At 39.1% G+C, this 22,920-nt stretch overlaps 1 protein-coding gene across 1 annotated transcript; it reads left to right on the top strand.

Moving 5' to 3' along the window:
* Window positions 1-1,374: 1,374 nt before the first annotated feature.
* On the top strand, window positions 1,375-9,223 carry LOC135534737 (glycogenin-1-like; the record flags this gene model as incomplete). Its single annotated transcript, XM_064961627.1, has 4 exons — window positions 1,375-1,464; window positions 5,298-5,520; window positions 5,806-5,922; window positions 6,255-9,223. Coding segments are annotated over 4 exons (589 nt in total), but the record flags the coding sequence as incomplete, so codon positions are not given.
* Between the last annotated feature and the right edge of the window lie 13,697 nt (window positions 9,224-22,920).

Genomic DNA, 22,920 nt, shown 5'->3' with positions numbered 1-22,920 from the left:
CAGCATTCAGTCAGTACTCAGTCTACACCTCCCTTCCAGCATTCAAACAGTCTGTCTAGCATAGTCAGTACAGTCTACACCTCCCTTCCAGCATTCAGCACAGACAGTCAGTACTCAGTCTACACCTCCCTTCCAGCATTCAAACAGTCAGTACTCAGTCTACACCTCCTTCCAGCATTCAGACAGTCAGTACTCAGTCTACACCTCCCTTCCAGCATTCAGACAGTCAGTACTCAGTCTACACCTCCCTTCCAGCATTCAGACAGTCAGTACTCAATCTACACCTCCCTTCCAGCATTCAAACAGTCAGTACTCAGTCTACACCTCCCTTCCAGCATTCAAACAGTCAGTACTCAGTCTACACCTCCCTTCCAGCATTCAAACAGTCAGTACTCAGTCTACACCTCCCTTCCAGCATTCAAACAGTCAGTACTCAGTCTACACCTCCCTTCCAGCATTCAGACAGTCAGTACTCAGTCTACACTTACCTTCCAGCATTCAAACAGTCAGTACTCAGTCTACACTTACCTTCCAGCATTCAAACAGTCAGTACTCAGTCTACACCTCCCTTCCAGCATTCAGACAGTCAGTACTCAGTCTACACTTACCTTCCAGCATTCAAACAGTCAGTACTCAGTCTACACTTACCTTCCAGCATTCAAACAGTCAGTACTCAGTCTACACTTACCTTCCAGCATTCAAACAGTCAGTACTCAGTCTACACCTCCCTTCCAGCATTCAAACAGTCAGTACTCAGTCTACACCTCCGTTCCAGCATTCAAACAGTAAGTACTCAGTCTACACCTCCCTTCCAGCATTCAAACAGTAAGTACTCAGTCTACACCTCCCTTCCAGCATTCAAACAGTAAGTACTCAGTCTACACCTCCCTTCCAGCATTCAGACAGTCAGTACTCAGTCTACACCTCCCTTCCAGCATTCAGACAGTCAGTACTCAGTCTACACCTCCCTTCCAGCATTCAGACAGTCAGTACTCAGTCTACACCTCCCTTCCAGCATTCAGACAGTCAGTACTCAGTCTACACCTCCCTTCCAGCATTCAGACAGTCAGTACTCAGTCTACACCTCCCTTCCAGCATTCAGACAGTCAGTACTCAGTCTACACCTCCTTCCAGCATTCAAACAGTCAGTACTCAGTCTACACCTCCCTTCCAGCATTCAGACAGTCAGTACTCAGTCTACACTCCCCTTCCAGCATTCAAACAGTCAGTACTCAGTCTACACCTCCCTTCCAGCATTCAAACAGTCAGTACTCAGTCTACACCTCCCTTCCAGCATTCAGACAGTCAGTACTCAGTCTACACCTCCCTTCCAGCATTCAGACAGTCAGTACTCAGTCTACACCTCCCTTCCAGCATTCAAACAGTCAGTACTCAGTCTACACCTCCCTTCCAGCATTCAAACAGTCAGTACTCAGTCTACACTTACCTTCCAGCATTCAAACAGTCAGTACTCAGTCTACACCTCCCTTCCAGCATTCAAACAGTCAGTACTCAGTCTACACCTCCCTTCCAGCATTCAGACAGTCAGTACTCAGTCTACACCTCCCTTCCAGCATTCAAACAGTCAGTACTCAGTCTACACCTCCCTTCCAGCATTCAGACAGTCAGTACTCAGTCTACACCTCCCTTCCAGCATTCAGTCAGTACTCAGTCTACACCTCCCTTCCAGCATTCAGTCAGTACTCAGTCTACACCTCCCTTCCAGCATTCAGTCAGTACTCAGTCTACACCTCCCTTCCAGCATTCAAACAGTCAGTACTCAGTCTACACTTACCTTCCAGCATTCAGACAGTCAGTACTCAGTCTACACCTCCCTTCCAGCATTCAAACAGTAAGTCATCATGTGATAGAGAACTGTGTGGAGATCAACTTGCTGGTTTAGGCACTAACTATTATCTAGATATCTGTATTTCTTACATTGAGAAAGATTCTGCTAAATCTCAAACTAAATATTTGAGGTGTCTATAATTCCCTGCCAAAGCATTAACAGTCAGAGTCGAAGCCCTGTCGAAGCCGGGGGGGGGGGTCCACTAAACTATAAGGAATTGTTTTAAAGTCACACCAAGGATCATTTTAGCTATTTGATTTTGAATTTCAAGACCCCTTGATGTATTGAAAAAAATATGTTGCCTTACTGCTATTAGCCAATAGAAACACATTGAATAACAGTCCTTACTGCTATTAGCCAATAGAAACACATTGAATAGCAGTCCTTACTGCTATTATAGAAACACATTGAATAGCAGTCCTTACTGCTATTAGAAAATAGAAACACATTGAATAACAGTCCTTACTGCTATTAGAAAATAGAAACACATTGAATAGCAGTCCTTACTGCTATTAGCCAATAGAAACACATTGAATAACAGTCCTTACTGCTATTATAGAAACACATTGAATAGCAGTCCTTACTGCTATTAGAAAATAGAAACACATTGAATAACAGTCCTTACTGCTATTATAGAAACACATTGAATAACAGTCCTTACTGCTATTATAGAAACACATTGAATAGCAGTCCTTACTGCTATTAGAAAATAGAAACACATTGAATAACAGTCCTTACTGCTATTAGAAAATAGAAACACATTGAATAGCAGTCCTTACTGCTATTATAGAAACACATTGAATAGCAGTCCTTACTGCTATTAGAAAATAGAAACACATTGAATAACAGTCCTTACTGCTATTATAGAAACACATTGAATAACAGTTCTTACTGCTATTAGAAAATAGAAACACATTGAATAGCAGTCCTTACTGCTATTAGAAAATAGAAACACATTGAATAGCAGTCCTTACTGCTATTAGAAAATAGAAACACATTGAATAGCAGTCCTTACTGCTATTAGAAAATAGAAACACATTGAATAGCAGTCCTTACTGCTATTAGCCAATAGAAACACATTGAATAGCAGTCCTTACTGCTATTAGCCAATAGAAACACATTGAATAGCAGTCCTTACTGCTATTAGCCAATAGAAACACATTGAATAGCAGTCCTTACTGCTATTAGCCAATAGAAACACATTGAATAACAGTCCTTACTGCTATTAGAAAATAGAAACACATTGAATAACAGTCCTTACTGCTATTAGAAAATAGAAACACATTGAATAACAGTCCTTACTGCTATTAGAAAATAGAAACACATTGAATAACAGTCCTTACTGCTATTATAGAAACACATTGAATAACAGTCCTTACTGCTATTATAGAAACACATTGAATAACAGTCCTTACTGCTATTAGAAAATAGAAACACATTGAATTACAGTCCTTACTGCTATTAGCCAATAGAAACACATTGAATAGCAGTCCTTACTGCTATTAGCCAATAGAAACACATTGAATAGCAGTCCTTACTGCTATTAGCCAATAGAAACACATTGAATAGCAGTCCTTACTGCTATTAGCCAATAGAAACACATTGAATAGCAGTCCTTACTGCTATTAGAAAATAGAAACACATTGAATAACAGTCCTTACTGCTATTAGACAATAGAAACACATTGAATAGCAGTCCTTACTGCTATTAGCCAATAGAAACACATTGAATAGCAGTCCTTACTGCTATTATAGAAACACATTGAATAACAGTCCTTACTGCTATTAGAAAATAGAAACACATTGAATAACAGTCCTTACTGCTATTAGAAAATACAAACACATTGAATAACAGTCCTTACTGCTATTAGAAAATAGAAACACATTGAATAACAGTCCTTACTGCTATTAGAAAATAGAAACACATTGAATAACAGTCCTTACTGCTATTAGAAAATAGAAACACATTGAATAACAGTCCTTACTGCTATTATAGAAACACATTGAATAACAGTCCTTACTGCTATTATAGAAACACATTGAATAGCAGTCCTTACTGCTATTAGAAAATAGAAACACATTGAATAACAGTCCTTACTGCTATTATAGAAACACATTGAATAACAGTCCTTACTGCTATTATAGAAACACATTGAATAACAGTCCTTACTGCTATTATAGAAACACATTGAATAACAGTCCTTACTGCCAATAGAAACACATTGAATAACAGTCCTTACTGCCAATAGAAACACATGGAACAAAAGTCCACCCACAAAAAATGTAAAGGAAGTTTGTTCTGAGGTCTGTCCTATATCTGAGAGAAGAAAGATGAGGCAACATATATTTTTTTACTTGTATTTAACCCCGTAGTTAAGTGCCAAAACTCCCAAAAATCTCCATATACTGCATTTATTTTTCTTTCCAACTGGGGGATGTGTATACTGTACTTCCATTCATTAGTTTAACTGGTACCCAGGGACCTTCAGATGAGGCCTGTGGGGGTATCCTAGAGGAAAACAGCTGACATGTTCCTGAGAGCCTGGGGGGGGGGGGGGGGGTCGTAGAGCAAAATGGAGAACACCACCGTGTTCTTGAGTCTCCTCTTTTCATAGAGGGGTCATTATTATTTTTTTAGGCCAAACCGTTGGGACGCTACAAAGGACTTTTTAAGCTCCTCTCTGATTTCTTTCACTGCAGGTGTGACAGGTGGAGTAAGAAGCAGCCAATGCAACAACATCTGTAGTTTAAACTGACAGATTTTAGATGGGATTTTATAATGCTAATTCGATTGCATCAGGGTGTGGACATTGACCTTAAGGGGGTGGAAGATCAGCCAGCAGCAGTGACTCAATAGTAGACTACCTGTGGAACCCCTGGCAGCGAGAGTCTTCTTGGGCTGCGAGAGAACGGGTAGGCGTGAGGCGATAGTCATTAGTGTTCTCATGCCACCAGTCAATTTAGGGGGCGGCCTCGTGGGGTTCGATAACCAGCCTGAGTTCCACAGAGCCGAGAACATCGGACGAAATAGAGGCCTTCTGTTTAAAGACTTTTATGCCTCTGTCACAATGGCTATTCTCTCCTTCGCCCGTCGGGCTCTCGCTCCCTTCGCCCGTCGGGCTCTCGCTCCCCACGCCCGTCCGGGCTCTCGCTCCCTTCGCCCGTCGGGCTCTCGCTCCCTTCGCCCGTCGGGGCTCTCGCTCCTTTCGCCCGTCGGGCTCTCGCTCCCGCCTGCCGTCGGGCTCTCGCTCCCTTCGCCCGTCGGGCTCTCGCTCCTTCGCCCGCCGGGCTCTCGCTCCCTTCGCCCGTCGGGCTCTCGCTCCCCTTCGCCCGTCGGGCTCTCCGTGTTCGAACTTATCAAACCAAAGCATTTACAACAGTCTTTAACTGCCAGATATGAGTTACATTCACAACAAGAGCTCAGTAAATCAACATGTATTCTGTTCCAGATACGGTGGCAACGCCAAGGTGGTCCACTTCCTGGGTCAGACCAAGCCGTGGAGCTACACGTACGACCCCAAGACCAAGAGGGTCAGTGGGGACATGCAGGAGACCTCCACACACACCAGCTTCCTTCTGGACTGGTGGTTCCTCTACTCTTCCTCTGTGGTGCCCATGATGGTGGAGGATACGGAGACCAGCCTTTCCACTCTGGCTGTGTGGAAGTTCATCTAGAAGTATTAACCTCTTGTCGTTCTCTACAGAAACTGTTAGCAAAACAGTTTATAACAGTTTGAATTATGTGATGACTTGGATGCTTATTGTTAGTAAAAAGTCATGTTGGACCCTCCTGAATGAATATTTACATATATCTATATTAATTCAGGAGGTGGGCCCAACATTACTTTTTTACTAACAATAAGCATCCAAGTCATCACATATATATATGAGATATATATTATGATTCGTCTTTCTAAAATGTAGTGATACTTCAGCCTTGAAGGCTATTGATGTTTAACCCTCTCATTCGTCCATCTAAAGTTCCAGTCCCCTGTCAAAGAAAATTGTGACCACCATGGTCACTGGCCTGGGTCATGGTCACAGATCAATAGTCACAAGGAAGGTGGCTGGAAGGTATGATGAAGACTAGTTGTATGTTAAGCCCAGCATCACCACCAACACCTGGTCACTAACTGTCACTGCTTGTGGACAATCTGTTTGTACAACAACCTGGCTTTGCTAATACCATAGCCGCGTGTTCTCTGATGATGGAGTAAATGGGTGGTTTGCAGTAGTGGAAATGTCTTGCTATAAATGCCAGGTTTTTAGATGTGTGCTACTGTTCTGTTGCTGCACTGACTGCAAAGGAACCACTGGTTCTCCAGAGCTCTTAGTCTTGTGGCTTGTTCCGTAATTGATCAAATCGCTCCCTTCTAATATTCTTTTTGTTCTCCCTCCTCCTCCAGGGAAACAGCTCGTCACATGACTCCCATCACACTGAGCCATACATGTCACCAGAGACATCCGAGGAACGCAAGCAGAAATGGGAGCAGGGCCAGGCGGACTACATGGGAATGGACTCGTTTGACAATATCCAGAAAAAGCTTGACGCTTTTCTCAAATAAAGGGAAACTGAGTTTGACTGATTCAGTTTTTTTAGTTTCACCCCCCCCCCCACCCAATTCTCCATCTTACCAATAGTTGATTCTCCATATTAGTGAGCCATTACCCACCCCAGCTCCGAAGACTACAACACAATTCTGTTACGATGGGAAACATTCTGACATTGTTGGCAGAGGGCATCCAACTGAGCAACACTTGTATAGTATGTTTATCCTGTTATATATGTACTGTGAAGATCACGACACTGAAGCACCGATTTATTGACAAGCTTTTACAAGTCCTATCTACTTTTTTTTTCTATTTGAAAATGTTTAGAGAATTAAAACCGCAATAAAATATAATAATTAAATATGGCCTTGGTATATGGACATGAGCCTTTTTCCACGTGTGGACACTTTGACAAAGATGATCTATACAGTACGTCTTGTAGTTTCATAGATGTCGGCTATACACTGTTTAACTGAGCTGATGTGATGTCCTGCCATGTCTGTAGTCTACCTGGGCCTTCAGAAAGCATTCAGAACTCTTGACTCGATCCACATTTATTTGTTACAGCTTGATTTTTAACAGATTTTGTCACACAATATCCCATTTTGTCAGCGGCGTATGTATTTTTATTTATTTTAGACACATTTAAATTAACTGATGTCTCGTCAAGTATTCAACCCCTTATGGCTTAAATACGTGCTTAAGTTGCCTGAATAATGTTGAACATGATTTTTGAATGAGTCATCGCTGTACCTCCCCATACATTTAAATGTGAATGTAACAGATTCAACCACAAAGATCGGAGGTTTTCTAATGCCTCGCAAAGAAGGGCACCTATTGGTAGAGGGCTAAACATTTTAGAAAAAGCAGACATTGAATATCCATTTGAGCATGGTGAAGTTACTAAACTTGGGACGGTGTATCAATACATCCAGACGTCCTTTCTAACTCAGTTGCCGGAGAAAAAAATGGAAACCACATCCATACGGCCAATGGTGACTATAAAACAGGGTTTAGTGGCTGTGATTGGATAATACAACGTTGTGGGGCCAGCCGTTACTCCACAATACGAACCTAAATGACAGTGAAAAGAATGAACCCTGTACAGAATAAGCATCCTGTTTGCAATAAGGCACTAAAGTAAAACTACAAAAATATGTAAAGGGCTGTACTTTGTCCTGAATGAAGAGTTATGTTTGGGACAAATCCAACACATTACGGAGTACCACTCGCCATATTTTCAAGCATGGCGGTGGCTTCAGGTTCTGGGTATGCTTGTCATTGGCAAGGACAAGTTTTTTTTTTTTTTTTAGGAAACAGAGCTATAAGCACAGGCAAAATCCTAGAGGAATCCCTGGTTGTCTGCTTTCCAACAAACACTGGGAGACAATTTCAGCAGGACAATAACCTAAAACATGGCCAACTATACACGAGTTGCTTACCAAGACGATGAATGTTCCTGAGTGGCCTAGTTTGACTTAATGCAGCTTGAAAAAGTTTAGCAATGATCAGCAACCAACTTGAGAGCTTGAAGCTTTTTTTTTTTTTTTTTTACAGAATAATGGGCAAATATTGTACAATCCAGGTGTGCAAATCTTTTAGAGACTTTCCCCAGAAAGACAGATGTAATCACTGCCAAAGGTGATTCTAATGTGTATTGACTCGGGGTTAAATACTTACCTAATCAAGATACTGTATATTTGTTTACTTTTTCATGTGGAGTAAGTCGTGACCCCTTTCTGAAAGGACTGTACTGCTCATGTTCTTGTGGAAAGATACTGTTTTCATACCATCTTCACTTCAGCTGCTGTGAGGGATGATCTCTCCGGTTTGTTTTACCCAGGGTAGGTTTCCAGTTGGCCTTAACCCAGGGTAGGTTTCCAGTTGGCCTTAACCCAGGGTAGGTTTCCAGTTGGCCTTAACCCAGGGTAGGTTTCCAGTTGGCCTTAACCCAGGGTAGGTTTCCAGTTGGCCTTAACCTAGGTTAGGTTTTTTTGTGTGGCCTTAACCCAGGGTAGGTTTCCAATTGGCCTTAACCCAGGGTAGGTTTCCAGTTGGCCTTAACCTAGGGTAGGTTTTTTGTGTGGCCTTAACCCAGGGTAGGTTTCCAGTTGGCCTTAACCTAGGGTAGGTTTTTTTGTGTGGCCTTAACCCAGGGTAGGTTTCCAGTTGGCCTTAACCTAGGGTAGGTTTTTTGTGTGGCCTTAACCCAGGGTACGTTTCCAGTTGGCCTTAACCTAGGGTAGGTTTTTTTGTGTGGCCTTAACCCAGGGTAGGTTTCCAGTTGGCCTTAACCCAGGGTAGGTTTCCAGTTGGCCTTAACCTAGGGTAGGTTTTTTGTGTGGCCTTAACCCAGGGTACGTTTCCAGTTGGCCTTAACCCAGGGTAGGTTTCCAGTTGGCCTTAACCTAGGGTAGTTTTTTTTGTGTGGCCTTAACCCAGGGTAGGTTTCCAGTTGGCCTTAACCTAGGGTAGGTTTTTTGTGTGGCCTTAACCCAGGGTAGGTTTCCAGTTGGCCTTAACCTAGGGTAGGTTTTTTAAGTTAGCCTTAACCCAGGGTATGTTTCCAGTTGGCCTTAACCCTCACAGTTGGACCTTTTGAGTACCTGTTACCCTCACACCACCTGCTAGTGTTTGATCATCTGTACTCTTGTCTAGGTACTGGTTCCAATGCCGGTACGTGTTGAACCTCTTGTCTAGGTACTGGCTCCAATGCCGGTACGTGTTGAACCTCTTAGTTTTTAGCCTACTGCTCTTTTACCACCCAAATGGTGCCTGTACCACAGACGCTGTCACATGCTAAATAAAGTACTTGTAGAATAAATAGTGAGTTGTGCTGGGTCTTTATTTGGCACATCTAACCAGGGTTCATTCAGGAAGGTTCAATGGTACAAGACGAAAAATACATTTAGATTACTATATGTCATTACACCCCATATCTCTGATCTGTTATGTACTCGTATCCTGATGTATTTGTTCTTTCCCACTGTATATTATCTTGAGGGTTGGATTGGGTTCAAAGGAAATAAGGTGAGCACATACTTGTGTATAATTGTGTAGGGCAGAGTATCAGTTGTGTAGTATAGTGTAGGGCAGAGTATCAGTTGTGTAGTATAGTGTAGGGCAGAGTATCAGTTGTGTAGTATAGTGTAGGGCAGAGTATCAGTTGTGTAGTATAGTGTAGGGCAGAGTATCAGTTATGTAGTATAGTGTAGGGCAGAGTATCATAGTTATATAGTATAGTGTAGGGCAGAGTATCATAGTTATATAGAATAGTGTAGGGCAGAGTATCAGTATTGTAGTATAGTGTAGGGCAGAGTATCAGTATTGTAGTATAGTGTAGGGCAGAGTATAAGTTGTGTAGTATAGTGTAGGGCAGAGTATCATAGTTATGTAGTATAGTGTAGGGCAGAGTATCATAGTTATGTAGTATAGTGTAGGGCAGAGTATCATAGTTATGTAGTATAGTGTAGGGCAGAGTATCATAGTTATGTAGTATAGTGTAGGGCAGAGTATCATAGTTATGTAGTATAGTGTAGGGCAGAGTATCATAGTTATATAGTATTGTGTAGGGCAGAGTATCAGTTATACTGTATAGTGTAGGGCAGAGTATAAGTTGTGTAGTATAGTGTAGGGCAGAGTATCATTGTTGTATAGTGTAGGGCAGAGTATCAGTTATGTAGTGTAGGGCAGAGTATCATAGTTATATAGTATAGTGTAGGGCAGAGTATCATAGTTATATTGTATAGTGTAGGGCAGAGTATCATAGTTATGTAGTATAGTGTAGGGCAGAGTATCATAGTTATATAGTATAGTGTAGGGCAGAGTATCAGTTATGTAGTGTAGGGCAGAGTATCATAGTTATATAGTATAGTGTAGGGCAGAGTATCATAGTTATATTGTATAGTGTAGGGCAGAGTATCATAGTTATGTAGTATAGTGTAGGGCAGAGTATCATAGTTATATAGTATAGTGTAGGGCAGAGTATCATAGTTATATAGTATAGTGTAGGGCAGAGTATCATAGTTATGTAGTATAGTGTAGGGCAGAGTATCATAGTTATGTAGTATAGTGTAGGGCAGAGTATCATAGTTATGTAGTATAGTGTAGGGCAGAGTATCATAGTTATGTAGTATAGTGTAGGGCAGAGTATCATAGTTATGTAGTATAGTGTAGGGCAGAGTATCATAGTTATATAGTATTGTGTAGGGCAGAGTATCATAGTTATATAGTATAGTGTAGGGCAGAGTATCATAGTTATGTAGTATAGTGTAGGGCAGAGAATCATGGTTATATAGTATAGTGTAGGGCAGAGTATCATAGTTATATAGTATAGTGTAGGGCAGAGTATCATAGTTATATAGTATAGTGTAGGGCAGAGTATCATAGTTATGTAGTATAGTGTAGGGCAGAGTATCATAGTTATGTAGTATAGTGTAGGGCAGAGTATCATGGTTATGTAGTATAGTGTAGGGCAGAGTATCATAGTTATATAGTATAGTGTAGGGCAGAGTATCATAGTTATATATTATTGTGTAGGGCAGAGTATCATAGTTATATAGTATAGTGTAGGGCAGAGTATCATAGTTATGTAGTATAGTGTAGGGTAGAGTATCATAGTTATATAGTATAGTGTAGGGCAGAGTATCATAGTTATATAGTATAGTGTAGGGCAGAGTATAAGTTGTGTAGTATAGTGTAGGGCAGAGTATCATAGTTATATAGTATAGTGTAGGGCAGAGTATCATAGTTATATTGTATAGTGTAGGGCAGAGTATCATAGTTATGTAGTATAGTGTAGGGCAGAGTATCATAGTTATATAGTATAGTGTAGGGCAGAGTATCAGTTATGTAGTGTAGGGCAGAGTATCATAGTTATATAGTATAGTGTAGGGCAGAGTATCATAGTTATATTGTATAGTGTAGGGCAGAGTATCATAGTTATGTAGTATAGTGTAGGGCAGAGTATCATAGTTATATAGTATAGTGTAGGGCAGAGTATCATAGTTATATAGTATAGTGTAGGGCAGAGTATCATAGTTATGTAGTATAGTGTAGGGCAGAGTATCATAGTTATGTAGTATAGTGTAGGGCAGAGTATCATAGTTATGTAGTATAGTGTAGGGCAGAGTATCATAGTTATGTAGTATAGTGTAGGGCAGAGTATCATAGTTATGTAGTATAGTGTAGGGCAGAGTATCATAGTTATATAGTATTGTGTAGGGCAGAGTATCAGTTATACTGTATAGTGTAGGGCAGAGTATAAGTTGTGTAGTATAGTGTAGGGCAGAGTATCATAGTTATATAGTATAGTGTAGGGCAGAGTATCAGTTATGTAGTGTAGGGCAGAGTATCATAGTTATATAGTATAGTGTAGGGCAGAGTATCATAGTTATATTGTATAGTGTAGGGCAGAGTATCATAGTTATGTAGTATAGTGTAGGGCAGAGTATCATAGTTATATAGTATAGTGTAGGGCAGAGTATCATAGTTATATAGTATAGTGTAGGGCAGAGTATCATAGTTATGTAGTATAGTGTAGGGCAGAGTATCATAGTTATGTAGTATAGTGTAGGGCAGAGTATCATAGTTATGTAGTATAGTGTAGGGCAGAGTATCATGGTTATGTAGTATAGTGTAGGGCAGAGTATCATAGTTATATAGTATAGTGTAGGGCAGAGTATCATAGTTATGTAGTATAGTGTAGGGCAGAGTATCATAGTTATGTAGTATAGTGTAGGGCAGAGTATCATAGTTATATAGTATAGTGTAGGGCAGAGTATCATAGTTATGTAGTATAGTGTAGGGCAGAGTATCATAGTTATATAGTATAGTGTAGGGCAGAGTATCATAGTTATGTAGTATAGTGTAGGGCAGAGTATCATAGTTATATAGTATAGTGTAGGGCAGAGTATCATAGTTATGTAGTATAGTGTAGGGCAGAGTATCATAGTTATATAGTATAGTGTAGGGCAGAGTATCATAGTTATATAGTATAGTGTTGGGCAGAGTATCATAGTTATATAGTATAGTGTAGGGCAGAGTATCATAGTTATGTAGTATAGTGTAGGGCAGAGTATCATGGTTATATAGTATAGTGTAGGGCAGAGTATCATAGTTATATAGTATAGTGTAGGGCAGAGTATCATAGTTATATAGTATAGTGTAGGGCAGAGTATCATAGTTATGTAGTATAGTGTAGGGCAGAGTATCATAGTTATGTAGTATAGTGTAGGGCAGAGTATCATGGTTATGTAGTATAGTGTAGGGCAGAGTATCATAGTTATATAGTATAGTGTAGGGCAGAGTATCATAGTTATATATTATTGTGTAGGGCAGAGTATCATAGTTATATAGTATAGTGTAGGGCAGAGTATCATAGTTATGTAGTATAGTGTAGGGCAGAGTATCATAGTTATATAGTATAGTGTAGGGCAGAGTATCATAGTTATATAGTATAGTGTAGGGCAGAGTATAAGTTGTGTAGTATGGTGTAGGGCAGAGTATCATAGTTATATAGTATAGTGTAGGGCAGAGTATCATAGTTATATTGTATAGTGTAGGGCAGAGTATCATAGTTATGTAGTATAGTGTAGGGCAGAGTATCATAGTTATGTAGTATAGTGTAGGGCAGAGTATCATGGTTATGTAGTATAGTGTAGGGCAGAGTATCATGGTTATATAGTATAGTGTAGGGCAGAGTATCATAGTTATATAGTATAGTGTAGGGCAGAGTATCATAGTTATATAGTATAGTGTAGGGCAGAGTATCATAGTTATGTAGTATAGTGTAGGGCAGAGTTTCATAGTTATGTAGTATAGTGTAGGGCAGAGTATCATGGTTATGTAGTATAGTGTAGGGCAGAGTATCATAGTTATATAGTATAGTGTAGGGCAGAGTATCATAGTTATATATTATTGTGTAGGGCAGAGTATCATAGTTATATAGTATAGTGTAGGGCAGAGTATCATAGTTATGTAGTATAGTGTAGGGCAGAGTATCATAGTTATATAGTATAGTGTAGGGCAGAGTATCATAGTTATATAGTATAGTGTAGGGCAGAGTATAAGTTGTGTAGTATAGTGTAGGGCAGAGTATCATAGTTATATAGTATAGTGTAGGGCAGAGTATCATAGTTATATTGTATAGTGTAGGGCAGAGTATCATAGTTATGTAGTATAGTGTAGGGCAGAGTATCATAGTTATATAGTATAGTGTAGGGCAGAGTATCAGTTATGTAGTGTAGGGCAGAGTATCATAGTTATATAGTATAGTGTAGGGCAGAGTATCATAGTTATATTGTATAGTGTAGGGCAGAGTATCATAGTTATGTAGTATAGTGTAGGGCAGAGTATCATAGTTATATAGTATAGTGTAGGGCAGAGTATCATAGTTATATAGTATAGTGTAGGGCAGAGTATCATAGTTATGTAGTATAGTGTAGGGCAGAGTATCATAGTTATGTAGTATAGTGTAGGGCAGAGTATCATGGTTATGTAGTATAGTGTAGGGCAGAGTATCATAGTTATGTAGTATAGTGTAGGGCAGAGTATCATAGTTATGTAGTATAGTGTAGGGCAGAGTATCATAGTTATGTAGTATAGTGTAGGGCAGAGTATCATAGTTATGTAGTATAGTGTAGGGCAGAGTATCATAGTTATATAGTATAGTGTAGGGCAGAGTATCATAGTTATATAGTATAGTGTAGGGCAGAGTATCATAGTTATGTAGTATAGTGTAGGGCAGAGTATCATAGTTATATAGTATAGTGTAGGGCAGAGTATCATAGTTATGTAGTATAGTGTAGGGCAGAGTATCATAGTTATGTAGTATAGTGTATATCATAGTTATATAGTATAGTGTAGGGCAGAGTATCATAGTTATATAGTATAGTGTTGGGCAGAGTATCATAGTTATATAGTATAGTGTAGGGCAGAGTATCATAGTTATGTAGTATAGTGTAGGGCAGAGTATCATAGTTATATAGTATAGTGTAGGGGCAGAGTATCATAGTTATATAGTATAGTGTAGGGCAGAGTATCATAGTTATGTAGTATAGTGTAGGGCAGAGTATCATAGTTATGTAGTATAGTGTAGGGCAGAGTATCATGGTTATGTAGTATAGTGTAGGGCAGAGTATCATAGTTATATAGTATAGTGTAGGGCAGAGTATCATAGTTATATATTATTGTGTAGGGCAGAGTATCATAGTTATATAGTATAGTGTAGGGCAGAGTATCATAGTTATGTAGTATAGTGTAGGGCAGAGTATCATAGTTATATAGTATAGTGTAGGGCAGAGTATCATAGTTATATAGTATAGTGTAGGGCAGAGTATAAGTTGTGTAGTATAGTGTAGGGCAGAGTATCATAGTTATATAGTATAGTGTAGGGCAGAGTATCATAGTTATATTGTATAGTGTAGGGCAGAGTATCATAGTTATGTAGTATAGTGTAGGGCAGAGTATCATAGTTATATAGTATAGTGTAGGGCAGAGTATCAGTTATGTAGTGTAGGGCAGAGTATCATAGTTATATAGTATAGTGTAGGGCAGAGTATCATAGTTATATTGTATAGTGTAGGGCAGAGTATCATAGTTATGTAGTATAGTGTAGGGCAGAGTATCATAGTTATATAGTATAGTGTAGGGCAGAGTATCATAGTTATATTGTATAGTGTAGGGCAGAGTATCATAGTTATATAGTATAGTGTAGGGCAGAGTATCATAGTTATATAGTATAGTGTAGGGCAGAGTATCATAGTTATATAGTATAGTGTAGGGCAGAGTATCATAGTTATGTAGTATAGTGTAGGGCAGAGTATCATAGTTATGTAGTATAGTGTAGGGCAGAGTATCATAGTTATGTAGTATAGTGTAGGGCAGAGTATCATAGTTATGTAGTATAGTGTAGGGCAGAGTATCATAGTTATGTAGTATAGTGTAGGGCAGAGTATCATAGTTATATAGTATTGTGTAGGGCAGAGTATCAGTTATACTGTATAGTGTAGGGCAGAGTATAAGTTGTGTAGTATAGTGTAGGGCAGAGTATCATAGTTATATAGTATAGTGTAGGGCAGAGTATCAGTTATGTAGTGTAGGGCAGAGTATCCTAGTTATGTAGTATAGTGTAGGGCAGAGTATCATAGTTATATAGTATAGTTTAGGGCAGAGTATCATAGTTATGTAGTATAGTGTAGGGCAGAGTATCATAGTTATATAGTATAGTGTAGGGCAGAGTATCATAGTTATGTAGTATAGTGTAGGGCAGAGTATCATAGTTATATAGTATAGTGTAGGGCAGAGTATCATAGTTATGTAGTATAGTGTAGGGCAGAGTATCATAGTTATGTAGTGTAGTGTAGGGCAGAGTATCATAGTTATGTAGTATAGTGTAGGGCAGAGTATCATAGTTATGTAGTATAGTGTAGGGCAGAGTATCATGGTTATGTAGTATAGTGTAGGGCAGAGTATCATAGTTATATAGTATAGTGTAGGGCAGAGTATCATAGTTATGTAGTATAGTGTAGGGCAGAGTATCATAGTTATATAGTATAGTGTAGGGCAGAGTATCATAGTTATGTAGTATAGTGTAGGGCAGAGTATCATAGTTATGTAGTATAGTGTAGGGCAGAGTATCATAGTTATATAGTATAGTGTAGGGCAGAGTATCATAGTTATGTAGTATAGTGTAGGGCAGAGTATCATAGTTATATAGTATAGTGTAGGGCAGAGTATCATAGTTATGTAGTATAGTGTAGGGCAGAGTATCATAGTTATATAGTATAGTGTAGGGCAGAGTATCATAGTTATGTAGTATAGTGTAGGGCAGAGTATCATAGTTATATAGTATAGTGTAGGGCAGAGTATCATAGTTATATAGTATAGTGTAGGGCAGAGTATCATAGTTATATAGTATAGTGTAGGGCAGAGTATCATAGTTATGTAGTATAGTGTAGGGCAGAGTATCATGGTTATATAGTATAGTGTAGGGCAGAGTATCATAGTTATATAGTATAGTGTAGGGCAGAGTATCATAGTTATATAGTATAGTGTAGGGCAGAGTATCATAGTTATGTAGTATAGTGTAGGGCAGAGTATCATAGTTATGTAGTATAGTGTAGGGCAGAGTATCATGGTTATGTAGTATAGTGTAGGGCAGAGTATCATAGTTATATAGTATAGTGTAGGGCAGAGTATCATAGTTATATATTATTGTGTAGGGCAGAGTATCATAGTTATATAGTATAGTGTAGGGCAGAGTATCATAGTTATGTGGTATAGTGTAGGGCAGAGTATCATAGTTATATAGTATAGTGTAGGGCAGAGTATCATAGTTATATAGTATAGTGTAGGGCAGAGTATAAGTTGTGTAGTATAGTGTAGGGCAGGTTATCATAGTTATATAGTATAGTGTAGGGCAGAGTATCATAGTTATATTGTATAGTGTAGGGGCAGAGTATCATAGTTATGTAGTATAGTGTAGTGCAGAGTATCATAGTTATATAGTATAGTGTAGGGCAGAGTATCAGTTATGTAGTGTAGGGCAGAGTATCATAGTTATATAGTATAGTGTAGGGCAGAGTATCATAGTTATGTAGTATAGTGTAGGGCAGAGTATCATAGTTATATAGTATAGTGTAGGGCAGAGTATCATAGTTATATTGTATAGTGTAGGGCAGAGTATCATAGTTATGTAGTATAGTGTAGGGCAGAGTATCATAGTTATATAGTATAGTGTAGGGCAGAGTATCAGTTATGTAGTGTAGGGCAGAGTATCATAGTTATATAGTATAGTGTAGGGCAGAGTATCATAGTTATGTAGTATAGTGTAGGGCAGAGTATCATAGTTATATAGTATAGTGTAGGGCAGAGTATCATAGTTATATTGTATAGTGTAGGGCAGAGTATCATAGTTATGTAGTATAGTGTAGGGCAGAGTATCATAGTTATATAGTATAGTGTAGGGCAGAGTATCAGTTATGTAGTATAGTGTAGGGCAGAGTATCATAGTTATGTAGTATAGTGTAGGGCAGAGTATCATAGTTATATAGTATAGTGTAGGGCAGAGTATCATAGTTATGTAGTATAGTGTAGGGCAGAGTATCATAGTTATATAGTATAGTGTAGGGCAGAGTATCATAGTTATGTAGTATAGTGTAGGGCAGAGTATCATAGTTATATAGTATAGTGTAGGGCAGAGTATCATAGTTATATTGTATAGTGTAGGGCAGAGTATCATAGTTATATAGTATAGTGTAGGGCAGAGTATCATAGTTATATAGTATAGTGTAGGGCAGAGTATCATAGTTATGTAGTATAGTGTAGGGCAGAGTATCATAGTTATGTAGTATAGTGTAGGGCAGAGTATCATAGTTATGTAGTATAGTGTAGGGCAGAGTATCATAGTTATGTAGTATAGTGTAGGGCAGAGTATCAGTTATGTAGTATAGTGTAGGGCAGAGTATCATAGTTACTGTAGGGCAAAAAAGTATTTAGTCAGCCATCAATTGTGCAAGTTCTCCCACTTAAAAAGATGAGGCCTGTAATTTTCATCATAGGTACACTTCAACTAAGAAAGACAAAATGAGAAGAAAAAAATCCAGAAAATCACATTGTAGGATTTGTAATGAATTTATTTGCAAATTATGGTGGAAAATAAGTATTTGGTCACCTACAAACAAGCAAGATTTCTGGCTCTCACAGAACTGTAACTTCTTTAAGAGGCTCCTCTGTCCTCCACTCGTTACCTGTATTAATGGCACCTGTTTGAACTTGTTATCAGTATAAAAGACACCTGTCCACAACCTCAAACAGTCACACTTCAAACTCCACAATGGCCAAGACCAAACAGCTGTCAAAGGACACCAGAAACAAAATTGTAGACCTGCACCAGGCTGGGAAGACTGAATCTGCAATAGGTAAGCAGCATGGTTTGAAGAAATCAACTGTGGGAGCAGTTATTAGGAAATGGAAGACATGCAAAACCACTGATAATCTCCCTCGATCTGGGGCTCCATGCAAGATCTCACCCCGTGGGGTCAAAATGATCACAAGAACGGTGAGCAAAAATCCCAGAACCACACGGGGGGACCTGGTGAATGACCTGCAGAGAGCTGGGACCAAAGTAACAAAGCCTACCATCAGCAAGGGCATTGAAGATGAAACGTGGCTGGGTTTTTCAGCATGACAATGATCCCAAACACACTGCCCGGGCAACGAAGGAGTGGCTTCGTAAGAAGCATTTCAAGGTCCTGGAGATGCATCGGCAATACTTTTTTTGCCCCACTGTTTTTGCTACACCTATTGTGTAGGGCAGAGTATCATAGTTATATAGTATTGTGTCGGGCAGAGTATCATAGTTATATAGTATAGTGTAGGGCAGAGTATCATAGTTATGTAGTATAGTGTAGGGCAGAGTATCATAGTTATATAGTATAGTGTAGGGCAGAGTATCATAGTTATGTAGTATAGTGTAGGGCAGAGTATCATAGTTATGTAGTATAGTGTAGGGCAGAGTATCATAGTTATGTAGTATAGTGTAGGGCAGAGTATCATAGTTATATAGTATAGTGTAGGGCAGAGTATCATAGTTATGTAGTATAGTGTAGGGCAGAGTATCATAGTTATGTAGTATAGTGTAGGGCAGAGTATCATAGTTATACTGTATAGTGTAGGGCAGAGTATCATAGTTATGTAGTATAGTGTAGGGCAGAGTATCATAGTTATGTAGTATAGTGTAGGGCAGAGTATCATAGTTATGTAGTATAGTGTAGGGCAGAGTATCAGTTATACTGTATAGTGTAGGGCAGAGTATCATAGTTATGTAGTATAGTGTAGGGCAGAGTATCAGTTATACTGTATAGTGTAGGGCAGAGTATCATAGTTATGTAGTATAGTGTAGGGCAGAGTATCATAGTTATGTAGTATAGTGTAGGGCAGAGTATCATAGTTATGTAGTATTGTGTAGGGCAGAGTATCAGTTATACTGTATAGTGTAGGGCAGAGTATAAGTTGTGTAGTATAGTGTAGGGCAGAGTATCATAGTTATATAGTATTGTGTAGGGCAGAGTATAAGTTGTGTAGTATTGTGTCGGGCAGAGTATAAGTTGTGTAGTATAGTGTAGGGCAGAGTATCATAGTTATATAGTATTGTGTAGGGCAGAGTATCATAGTTATATAGTATAGTGTAGGGCAGAGTATCATAGTTATATAGTATAGTGTAGGGCAGAGTATCATAGTTATATAGTATAGTGTAGGGCAGAGTATCATAGTTATGTAGTATAGTGTAGGGCAGAGTATCATGGTTATGTAGTATTGTGTCGGGCAGAGTATCATAGTTATATAGTATAGTGTAGGGCAGAGTATCATAGTTATATAGTATTGTGTAGGGCAGAGTATCATAGTTATATAGTATTGTGTAGGGCAGAGTATAAGTTGTGTAGTATTGTGTCGGGCAGAGTATCATAGTTATATAGTATAGTGTAGGGCAGAGTATCATAGTTATATAGTATAGTGTAGGGCAGAGTATCATAAATATGTAGTATTGTGTAGGGCAGAGTATCATAGTTATATAGTATAGTGTAGGGCAGAGTATCATAGTTATATAGTATAGTGTAGGGCAGAGTATCATAAATATGTAGTATTGTGTAGGGCAGAGTATCATAGTTGTGTAGTATAGTGTAGGGCAGAGTATCATAGTTATATAGTATTGTGTAGGGCAGAGTATCATAGTTATGTAGTATAGTGTAGGGCAGAGTATCATAGTTATGTAGTATAGTGTAGGGCAGAGTATCATAAATATGTAGTATTGTGTAGGGCAGAGTATCATAGTTATATAGTATAGTGTAGGGCAGAGTATCATAGTTATATAGTATAGTGTAGGGCAGAGTATCATAAATATGTAGTATTGTGTAGGGCAGAGTATAAGTTGTGTAGTATTGTGTCGGGCAGAGTATAAGTTGTGTAGTATAGTGTAGGGCAGAGTATCATAGTTATGTAGTATTGTGTAGGGCAGAGTATCAGTTATACTGTATAGTGTAGGGCAGAGTATAAGTTGTGTAGTATTGTGTCGGGCAGAGTATCATAGTTGTGTAGTATAGTGTAGGGCAGAGTATCATAGTTATGTAGTATAGTGTAGGGCAGAGTATCATAAATATGTAGTATTGTGTAGGGCAGAGTATCATAGTTATATAGTATAGTGTAGGGCAGAGTATCATAGTTATATAGTATAGTGTAGGGCAGAGTATCATAGTTATGTAGTATAGTGTAGGGCAGAGTATAATAGTTATGTAGTATTGTGTCGGGCAGAGTATCATAGTTATGTAGTATTGTGTCGGGCAGAGTATCATAGTTATGTAGTATTGTGTAGGGCAGAGTATCAGTTATATAGTGTAGGGCAGAGTATCAGTTATGTAGTATAGTGTAGGGCAGAGTATCACCTGCTGGGTGTGTTGTTACTGTCTTAATGACCTGCTGGGTGTATTGTTACTGTCTTAATGACCTGCTGGGTGTATTGTTACTGTCTTAATGACCTGCTGGGTGTATTGTTACTGTCTTAATGACCTGCTGGGTGTATTGTTACTGTCTTAATGACCTGCTGGGTGTATTGTTACTGTCTTAATGACCTGCTCTGTGTATTGTTATTGTCTTAATGACCTGCTAGGTGTATTGTTACTGTCTTAATGACCTGGTCTGTGTATTGTTACTGTCTTAATGACCTGCTGGGTGTATTGTTACTGTCTTAATATTGTTATTGTCTTAATGACCTGCTGGGTGTATTGTTACTGTCTTAATGACCTGCTGGGTGTATTGTTACTGTCTTAAGGATCTGCTGGGTGTATTGTTACTGTCTTAATGACCTGCTGGGTATGGTGTTACTGTCTTAATGACCTGCTGGGTGTATTGTTACTGTCTTAATGACCTGCTGGGTGTAATGTTACTGTCTTAATGACCTGCTGGGTGTATTGTTACTGTCTTAATGACCTGCTGGGTGTATTGTTACTGTCTTAATGACCTGCTGGGTGTATTGTTACCTTCTTAATGACCTGCTGGGTGTATTGTTACTGTCTTAATGACCTGCTGGGTGTATTGTTACTGTCTTAATGACCTGCTGGGTGTATTATTACTGTCTTAATGACCTGCTGGGTGTTGTTACTGTCTTAATGACCTGCTGGGTGTATTGTTACTGTCTTAATGACCTGCTGGGTGTATTGTTACTGTCTTAATGACCTGCTGGGTGTTGTTATTGTCTTAATGCCCTGCTGGGTGTATTGTTACTGTCTTAATGACCTGCTCTGTGTATTGTTATTGTCTTAATGACCTGCTAGGTGTATTGTTACTGTCTTAATGACCTGCTCTGTGTATTGTTACTGTCTTAATGACCTGCTGGGTGTATTGTTACTGTCTTAATATTGTTATTGTCTTAATGACCTGCTGGGTGTATTGTTACTGTCTTAATGACCTGCTGGGTGTATTGTTACTGTCTTAAGGATCTGCTGGGTGTATTGTTACTGTCTTAATGACCTGCTGGGTATGGTGTTACTGTCTTAATGACCTGCTGGGTGTATTGTTACTGTCTTAATGACCTGCTGGGTGTAATGTTACTGTCTTAATGACCTGCTGGGTGTATTGTTACTGTCTTAATGACCTGCTGGGTGTATTGTTACTGTCTTAATGACCTGCTGGGTGTATTGTTACCTTCTTAATGACCTGCTGGGTGTATTGTTACTGTCTTAATGACCTGCTGGGTGTATTGTTACTGTCTTAATGACCTGCTGGGTGTATTGTTACTGTCTTAATGACCTGCTGGGTGTTGTTACTGTCTTAATGACCTGCTGGGTGTATTGTTACTGTCTTAATGACCTGCTGGGTGTATTGTTACTGTCTTAATGACCTGCTGGGTGTTGTTATTGTCTTAATGACCTGCTGGGTGTATTGTTACTGTCTTAATGACCTGCTGGGTGTATTGTTACTGTCTTAATGACCTGCTGGGTGTATTGTTACTGTCTTAATGACCTGCTGGGTGTTGTTACTGTCTTAATGACCTACTGGGTGTATTGTTACTGTCTTAATGACCTGCTGGGTGTATTGTTACTGTCTTAATGACCTGCTGGGTGTATTGTTACTGTCTTAATGACCTGCTGGGTGTATTGTTACTGTCTTAATAACCTGCTGGGTGTATTGTTACTGTCTTAATGACCTGCTGGGTGTGTTGTTACTGTCTTAATAACCTGCTGGGTGTATTGTTACTGTCTTAATGACCTGCTGGGTGTATTGTTACTGTCTTAATAACCTGCTGGGTGTATTGTTACTGTCTTAATGACCTGCTGGGTGTATTGTTACTGTCTTAATAACCTGCTGGGTGTATTGTTACTGTCTTAATAACATGCTGGGTGTATTGTTACTGTCTTAATGACCTGCTGGGTGTATTGTTACTGTCTTAATAACCTGCTGGGTGTATTGTTACTGTCTTAATAACCTGCTGGGTGTATTGTTACTGTCTTAATAACCTGCTGGGTG

Source organism: Oncorhynchus masou, unplaced genomic scaffold, assembly GCF_036934945.1.
Source record: "Oncorhynchus masou masou isolate Uvic2021 unplaced genomic scaffold, UVic_Omas_1.1 unplaced_scaffold_3897, whole genome shotgun sequence".
Classification (NCBI taxonomy): domain Eukaryota; kingdom Metazoa; phylum Chordata; class Actinopteri; order Salmoniformes; family Salmonidae; genus Oncorhynchus; species Oncorhynchus masou.
The sequence above is the reverse complement of the archived record's forward strand: the minus strand, read 5'-3'. Positions and strand labels throughout refer to the sequence as shown.